Source organism: Drosophila serrata, unplaced genomic scaffold (assembly GCF_035046125.1).
Source record: "Drosophila serrata isolate PLE 108 unplaced genomic scaffold, ASM3504612v1 contig_184, whole genome shotgun sequence".
In the NCBI taxonomy this organism is placed as follows: Eukaryota; Metazoa; Arthropoda; class Insecta; order Diptera; family Drosophilidae; genus Drosophila; species Drosophila serrata.
This window is the reverse complement of record NW_028257082.1, coordinates 3517500-3526469: the sequence shown is the minus strand read 5'-3', so window position 1 is coordinate 3526469 and position 8970 is coordinate 3517500. Positions and strand designations below refer to the sequence as shown.

At 49.0% G+C, this 8970-nt stretch overlaps 2 protein-coding genes across 2 annotated transcripts; one reads left to right on the top strand and one right to left on the bottom strand.

The window, feature by feature from the left end:
- Positions 1-19: 19 nt before the first annotated feature.
- On the top strand, positions 20-4598 carry Cap-D2 (CAP-D2 condensin subunit). Its single transcript, XM_020946603.2, has one exon. It carries the CDS (start codon positions 254-256, stop codon positions 4397-4399), a length of 4146 nt encoding a protein of 1381 aa, XP_020802262.2. The 5' UTR covers positions 20-253; the 3' UTR covers positions 4400-4598.
- Positions 4599-4724: 126 nt separating this feature from the next.
- AGBE (1,4-alpha-glucan-branching enzyme) lies at positions 4725-8965 on the bottom strand. Its single transcript, XM_020946604.2, has 4 exons — positions 8541-8965; positions 6806-6975; positions 5803-6743; positions 4725-5747 (listed from the first exon to the last, which is right to left on the bottom strand). The coding sequence occupies exons 1-4, from the start codon at positions 8618-8620 to the stop codon at positions 4881-4883; spliced, it is 2058 nt and encodes a 685-aa protein (XP_020802263.2). The 5' UTR covers positions 8621-8965; the 3' UTR covers positions 4725-4880.
- Positions 8966-8970: the final 5 nt, after the last annotated feature.

Here is an 8970-nt window from a genome sequence, read left to right as displayed (position 1 = left end):
GTTGAAAAATAGCTCGGGCTTTTGCTGAGCTACTTACCCATAGGTCAGGATTTTTAGAAATATAAGAGTACAGTCGATATCGAACGGCCGGTGCTATCGATATTTTAAACGATCTGGCAACTCTATAGATATACGGCGATCAATCTATCTGCCGCCAAGATTTGACATCACTAGGACGCCACCGCCGAAAAAACAAAAATCGAAAAACAAACGCTAGTGGATATTGAGTTAATTTAATTAAAATAAGCAAACGATGGAAGAGACTAAGGACTTCCAGTTCGTGCTGCCGCTCAACGCAACTGACCTGGTGAACAGCTGCGGCGACCAGTACTACGTGAAGGAGATCTTCGGCAACGCCGAAATCTCCCAAAAGCTGTTGGAATGCAAGCGGAAAGCCCGCCTGGATGATCCATTCTACATCTTCGAACACTTCGACACCTATTACTCTATTGTTGAGGCCCCCGGCAACAATGAATCCACCATTCGCAACCTTATGCGGGCCTTCGACTTGCTCTACTTGACCGTGGACAACCTCGGCCAGGCCTTGCAGCCGCTGCTGACCGCCAGCGAACCGATGAGCAACCAGCAACGCACCAGATACCTGAATTTGACCAAGATGACACTCTATCTACAGGTGAATATCGTACGGAAAATCGACAATGGCTTCCAGCAGGCACAGCGCGATGGCCAGCTCAACGCCCAGAAGAAGCGCGGCAAGCAGGCAGAGCAATCGCTGGAAAACTTCCCCGACTGGGACATCAAGCGTGGTAAGTTCCTTGTGCAGCTGTTTAACGTAATGCAGTGTCCGCTCGAGAAACTATGGAGTCCGCCCGTCGCAGAGGAGGACTTTGTTTCAATGGTCTGTGATATTTGCTATCGAACCTTGGAGCTGCTGCCGGTGCGCAGCGACAACCGGCACGTTTTCGACACGATCTTCCAGATCCTGGGTACCGCCATCAAGCGCTTCAATCATGCCATGACCTTTCCGGTCCGTATATTGCAAATTCTTCGCGGCACCGAACACGCAGCCGTCTCTGTGGCCAATGGTATCTTCCTGCTGCACGAAGAGTATGGTATCTCATCGGTCTTCTCGATCCTGATCAAGGGCATTGCAGACGCTCTAATGCTGGACAGCTCCGATTCGGCGGTGTCCAAGCACTTTGCCAACTTCCTAACCGAGTTCTCGAACATAGCGCCGTCACTGATCATACCGCATTTGGCGAAGCTGGCTGATGATCTACTGGACTGCCAGTCGCACACGCTTCGGAACTGTGTGCTGCAAATCATTGGGGACACGGTGATCAGCGAACTGACATCGGAAGGCCTCAGCCAGGAGTTGAAGGAGGTACGCAACGAGTTCCTTGAGCATCTGTTGTCCCATATTTGTGACGTATCGGCACACGTACGCTCCAAAGTGCTTAGCATCTGGCATCATTTGAAGGTGCAGCACGCCATTCCGCTTAACTTCATCATCAACGTGCTAAGCGAGGCCATCGGGCGGCTGGAGGACAAGAGCTCGCTAGTGCGGCGTGCCGCCATGCAACTGATCAAGTCCGCGCTGGAAAGCAATCCCTACTCCAGCAAACTGTCTATTGACGAGCTTCGCGCCAAGCATGCGAAGGAAGTGGAGGCTATGGAGAAGCTCGACGAGGTGCTCAAAGAAGAGCGCCAGCAGCAAGAGCAGTTAAACGAGGAGTGGGGCACCTTGGCACCCGATCTGCTGCCCTTTATCGAGGAGAATCTTACAGAGTTTCCTGACATGCAGTTCGACAAGGAGGAAAGTGACGAGGCCCTGCTGCAAAAGATCGTGCCAATGATGCGCGAGAAGAACTACAAGGAAGTGATTGTATTGGTCCGCAAGGTCGACTACTTGGCAGGTAACCAGACTCTAAGCTCCCAGCTGAAGCACGATGAGCACTGCGTGTACGTTTTGGCCCTGATGAAGACATATCACCTGGTGGCCGCCGGATTAAAGCAGAGCAACGAAGAGATGCTACAGCAGATCGCAACGGTGCAGTTCCTCAAGGACAGCATTGACTTTGCGGTGTTGATGACATCAGCCTTCCCCAAGCTGCACGAGCTGCTCATGTCCAAGACAAACACGGACGTGTTCGAAGCGGTGGACCTGTTCACTACGGGCTACATGTTCGGAATCCACGGTACTGAGTCGGGAATGCAACGAATGCTGCAACTTGTGTGGTCCTCGGACAAGGAAAAGCGCGATGCCGTATCGAATGCATACAAGCGAGTGCTTTTCACCACGGATCATACCGGGCGCGTTCACGCCATACGGGTGGTACAGAATTTGTCGAAATTCCTTTCGGAAATCGAGTATGGACACTACACGGCCATGGAATCGGTGATGGCCGAGTGGATTGCCGCTGGCGACATCGATGCCTCGGTCATTCAGGTGCTCTTCGAGCGCTTCACCCTCAAACTGGAGGGAACCACCGCTGCCGAGTCGCGCCTCGCTCTGCAGCTCCTGATCATGGCCTCGGACTCGAAGGCCGCCATTGCGTCTGCCAACACAGCCATCATCGAGGACATTGCCGTCGGGGCGAGAGTGCGCCGGGATCCACGCATTTTTACCGGCTGTCTTCAGTTGCTGGTCAACTCCGTCAAATCCAACAGCAATGCCAAGTTCTACAAGCGACATGACAGTGAGTCGGAATTTGTGACAAAGATCACCCGGCTATTCCTGGACTTCTTTTTCCACCAGAAGCTGTCGGACTTTGACGGTCTGGCCATGAGTGTATTCGAATACTTCTACAAAATGTGCCAAGCACCGGATGTGATCTCGCAGCAGCTGGTGAAAGCGCTGATCAAGCGTTTCAACGAGAATTGGCTGATCAATGCGGAAGATGTGTCAGCTGTGGCCCCCTCACCGGCGGCAGTGGCGGATAAGGAGAACGATTTGTGCTCGCAGCCGCCGACAGAGATACCCTGTTCGCAGACTCAGCCCTTCACGCAGACTCAGCGCATCACACAGAGTTCAACTCTCCAGCGGGGGAAGATGATGATGCCTGTTTACTTGGTCTCTCGCTTCGTGTTCTGCATTGGGTACATGACCATCAAGGAGATGATCTTCCTGGATATGGACATCTATAACAACATGAAGTACCGCGAGGAGCTGACGGCTCAGGAGGAGCGAAATAATCGAAACAAGCCGCCGCCGCCAATGAGCAATAGGAAGACCCTAAACGTTTCCGCTATGGAGGTGCGCAAGCGGCTATCGGGTGTAACGGCGGAACCGCAGCAGGAGCCGGACGAGGATTTGGTGGGGGCCACGGCCGAGGACAACATTGCCGAGGAAATACACAGCATTGGCGAGGACATGCTACTGTACAACCCCAAGGCCCTGCTCACCAAGCTGTCCCGATTCGTCAAGACCATCTGCCAAAGACCCGGAGAGTTCCGTGACGCCAAGCTACAGCAAGCAGCAACCTTGACGCTCGCCCGCCTAATGACCGTTTCGTCACGCTTCTGCGAGACCAACATGAGCTTCTTGATGAACATCCTCAGCTTGACCAAGAACATCCGCATCAAGTGCAACACGGTGGTGGGCCTGTCGGATCTCACCTTCCGCTTCCCGAACATCATCGAGCCTTGGACGGGACACTTTTACGCACAGCTGCATGAATCAAACACTGAGCTCCGGCTAACAGCCGTTAAGATGCTGTCCCATCTCATTCTCAACGAGATGATACGCGTCAAGGGTCAGATCGCAGACATGGCGCTCTGCATTGTGGACGAGAACGAGGAGATTCGCAACATCACAAAGCAATTCTTCAAGGAGATCGCCAACAAGTCCAACATTCTGTACAACGTCCTGCCGGACATTATCTCGCGGTTGGGCGACATTAACCTGAACCTGGACGAGGATAAATACCGCACGACCATGTCCTATATTCTGGGTCTTATCCAGAAGGACCGCCAAATCGAAACTCTCGTTGAGAAACTATGCCTGCGCTTCCCGGTGACGCGCGTTGAGCGCCAATGGCGCGATATTGCCTACTGCCTCAGCCTGCTCAGCTACAATGAGCGGTCGGTAAACAAGCTTATTGATAACTTGCAGCACTTCAAGGACAAGGTGCAGGTGGATGAGGTCTATCAGTCCTTCAAGCTGATCATCAGCAACACTAACAAACTAGCCAAACCGGAGCTCAAGGCTGTTGTAACCGAGTTCGAGAATCGACTCAACGAGTGCTTGCAGGTCAACCCGAATCCAAATCCATCGGCGGAGGCCAGTACCTCGGAGGCTGAGTCTCAAAGAGCACGCGGGCCCAAGTCGAAGAAGGGTCGAAAGCCGGCAGCTACCAAGAAGCCGCCACCATCAAGGAGACGCGGGCGACGCCAACAGGATACAAGCTCTGATGAGTCTTCAAGCAGCGACTATTAGTCTCTTTTTTCACTATTTACAAACCTTTTATATTTAATATTAAGCTTAAATGTAAAAAGGAAATCTATTCTCTAATTCATGGGTAACTCTAAAATGCTTTTGTAAAGCAAATGAAAGTGTAATCAATTGTAATCTCCGTAAGTTTTACATATTTATACATAAAATGCAATTAATTACAATTAATGTACAATTTTAACAATCCATTAAGAAGGAAAACTTTTGGTACCTTGGGTAGATATTATTTTATAATTAAAACCGTGATACTGGACTTAGTATAAGAATATACTAATCCCATCCTGACCGTTAAGTACCCATTCAAGATCGATTTTAGAAAACTATACCTCACTGTGCATATATATTTCAACGATGGCAATTTTCCGATTCGTAACATTAACAAAGACTATAACTAAGGCTGAAATTCGTTCCGGCATTTACAAATTCAGAGACCGAGTCTGAGTTCCGGCTCAAATTCCGACTATGGCTAGTCGCTGACGCGAGCATAGATCACGGCCGTGCGGGATGGTGTGTATACCTCAATAAAGTTGCTTCGTCCGGCATAGCCCTCGGGGTTGGAGCGGTGCGTGCAGTTGGCATCGATGCGGTTGTGTCCACCAAAGAGCGGATCGTCGGAGGAGAGCACCGCCTGATATGTACCGGCCCAGTTGGTGCCCACGCGGTAACCGGTGAAACTGCGCTGGGGATGGAAGTTGAAGACGAACACCAGGCCAGCTCGCTCAAAGGCTATGATCTTGTCGCCCTCGTGCTTCCAGCTGACATAGGCGGGTCCGGAATGCAGCCAACCGTACCGTTCCTCCAGGGTGTTCATGGCCCGATCGAACTCGTTGAGGTACTTGTACTTCAGAAGCTCATCGTCGACCAGATTCCACTGCCGGCGGGCATAGTGATACGAGTCATTGTTACCGACGCGCGGAAAATCAAGCCACTCCGGATGACCGAACTCGTTGCCCATGAAGTTCAGGTAGGCCTCTCCGCCCAGCGAGTGCGTTATCAGCCGGATCATCTTGTGCAGCGACAGGCCTCGGTCAATAATCAGCGAGGGATCCGACAGCGTTGACATGTGCGTGTACATTTCCTTGTCCATAAGCCAGAAGGCAATAGTCTTGTCGCCCACAAGAGCCTGGTCGTGTGACTCGGCGTACGCCACCGTGTTCTCCATCCAGCGGCGGTTGGTCAATGTGTGCACCACGTTACCCATGTTCCACTCGTCATCGCTCTGCTCCTTCAGCAACTCAATCCACTTGTCCGGAATGGCCATGCCTAGGCGGTAGTCGAAGCCGATACCGCCCTCCGAAACCGGTCGGCACAAGGTGGGCATACCTGAAACATCCTATAAAAAGAAGATAATGTGTTATTGTCCAGATCTAGGTTAAATACCCTCTCACCTCCGCAATGGTAATAGTCTCCGGATCCAAAGTGTGCAGCAAGTGATTTGCCAGCCCCAGGTAGTTAAGGGCATCCGTGTCGACATTCAGGCCAAAGTATTCGTTATAGTCTCCACTGAATCCCTCTCCAATGCCCCTCGAATGGTACAGCATGGAAGTAACGCCGTCGAACCGATAACCATCAAAGTTGTACTCATCATGCCACCAGCGCAGGTTAGACAGAAGAAAGCGCAGTACCTCGTACTCCACGTAGTTAAAGAGACGGCTGTCCCAGAGCGAGTGCTCTCCTCGGGCTCCATCGTGGAAAAAGCAGCTGTTGGTGCCGTCGAACTGGTTCAGACCATCCTGCACGTTCTTAGATGCGTGCGAGTGGACCACGTCCAGGAGCACATACAGACCATGGGAGTGGGCCACGTCGATCATACGCTTCAGCTGCTCCGGATTGCCGTAGCGGCTGGAGGCAGCATAGAAGCTGGTCACCTGGTAACCAAAACTGGCATAGTAGGCATGCTCCATAATAGCCATCACCTGGATACAGTTATATCCTTGGCGCTTGATGCGTGGCACGATCCGGTCGGCAAACTCATCATAGCTACCCACTCGAGGCTCCTGGGACGCGATACCCACATGGCACTCGTAGATCCTCAGCGACTTTGGCTTGGCTGGCCGAGGATGCTGACGCTGGTAGCGCTCGTAGGACGGTGGCTCCCATACGTACTGCTTGTAGTTGACGCCCTGATTGGCCGACTTGGGTGGCTGAACCACGTACTTGGCCCATGGCGACAGGCGGTCCAGCAACTGACCGGAATGGTTGCGAATGATCACCTTAATTTCGCTCAAGTGCTTGATGGCTGGACTACCGTCTGCATTGGGGGGCAGGTGAAGCTCCCACTTGCCAAAGTCGAGCTTCTTGAAGGGGTGAGACTCCCAGTGCCAGTTGTCTGTGGGGAGGTAATTATTAGATTAACCCTAATGATCGGCTTCAAAATGGAAGACAACTTACTGAAATCACCAGTGAGGTAGACATCCCTAGCTCCAGGTGCCCATTCACGGGCTATCACCGAATTGTCGGGTTGAAAATGGAGACCATAGTACTTGTAGCCCTGTGAAAACTGTTCCAGTCCACCCTCTCCCTGGTTAATCCTTTTCAACCAGTCCTGAAGCACACCGTGTCTGCGTATAAAAAAAATTTTATATTTAGGAGTTGTAAGAACCATTAAAAGGGTATATTGAAAATAAAGTATTAATATTAAATCATGAACTTTCTAAAACAAATAAACTGAATCATTCAATCAAACAAAGCTAGTATCTGTTCGAATAAAACAAGACATATTCTTGTCAAAACAATAAATTGGTTTGGACCAAATACTTCAATAATAAATATTTAAAAAAACGTCTCCTACAATAAACAATTACAATATCTCTTGGAATCGGCCACTAACAAATCCAACGAAATCCTGATTTAGTTCTTTAAATTTTCAATCCTTAGCAATCATGACTATAAAAATTATCTTGACTAAATAATTACGTAATAATAAAAACTAAAAAGGCTCATTTTTCCAGGATTTCTCCATTCTTTAAGATTTTGTTTCCACGAGTGAGAACTTTAGAGATATTGCTCTAAAATACGTATTGGTTTATATCAAGTCCAAATTATAAGAATAAATTTATTAAAAAATATTTGTTATTATCGTTTAGGACTTAGACACATTTAAAAATTCAAATAATATTTTCTGCCGGATACAAAGGGAGAGTATTATAATTTCAGTCAGAAATTATAATTTCAGTCAGCAGCTTAGTCAAACTAGCCATGTTCGGAAGAAAAAAATTTTGTAAATTATATCAAATTTGTATAAGGGGTAACATCGGTAAAATTATCAAAATCTAAAAAAAAAAATCAGTTTCTTATATGTTTTAATTTTTTAAAACTAGCACAGAAAAGCTGTCCCAATTGAAATTAATGTATTCTTGGTTTAGTTTTGATCTATTGAATATTGGCTAAAAGGTCATAAGTGTTAAGGCTGGTCAAGTACAGATGGGGTCTAATTTTATACTCAACAAGTAAATTAATGTGTAGGTTTTGATTATATGAACCTATTGTTCCGGCAATTCCTTCGATAAGGGGAGATAAGCTCATCTACTAAGAGGATCTGGCACGAATCATCAAAAAATATTAGAAAGAGACTTAAATGATGTTTAATCTTGTAAATTTAAGAGTGTCGAAAAAAAACCAAACGCAAGGAAAAGAAATCAAAACAAATCCGATGAAAACGGAAATACAACCAAGTGTTTAAATTTGCATCGAAGATGTAAAAATAGGAATCGGGTTGACGCACCGCTGACACGATTCGGGCCAACACGGAAAAGGCCACCAAGGCCAAGATCATCCGTGCTCCAAACACGCCGGCAGCACGCAGCAGATACACAAAGAACACGCTTTATAAAATTAGTTTAACAAACACCAGCACGGTGCACACACACACACACACACACACTAACTAAAACACACACTGAGGGCGGCAAACACCAACGACCTTCATTCGACATTGCGAACGCAGTTTTTCCAACCGCAAACTGCATGTCACCCGGCAGCTAGGGCACTCTCCGGCTGATATGGTTTGGTTATGCAGCCGGAGCTGGAGGCCGCGTTAAGTCCGCTTATCACTCGCACCGAGCCGGCATAGCAACCTTGGGGTTACACGAAGCGCCGCTTTTGGGGCGCCACTGATACTACTCACCTACGCCGGATCTCATGCTCGTGGGGTCGCAGGTAGCCGTCAGTTTCAAACAGCTTCTCGATGTCCTTTACCTCCGCCATGTCGGAATGGGAGGGGAGCAGCGCCAGAAGATCACGGACCAAAAAACGAAGCGAAGACGCTGCCTGTCCACTCGGAACTGTGACGCCCCATCAGCTGCAGTCCAACTCAAAAGTTTCGACGCGGACATGAGCTTTTGGCACAGCTGTTTTGCAGCTTTTCCTTGCCGGGCTCATTCGCACATGTAAACAACGGGCGCCGGCGATGCATGTTTTCGTCGCCAAATATTGCGTACTCGCACTGATGGCTCCAAAGTACAGTTGTATGTGTGGAAATATATATTAAGTATACGCCCAATTACCGCTGACTGCTGATTGCCGTTCGCCGGTGAGCCGGCATCGAAGCGTTATGT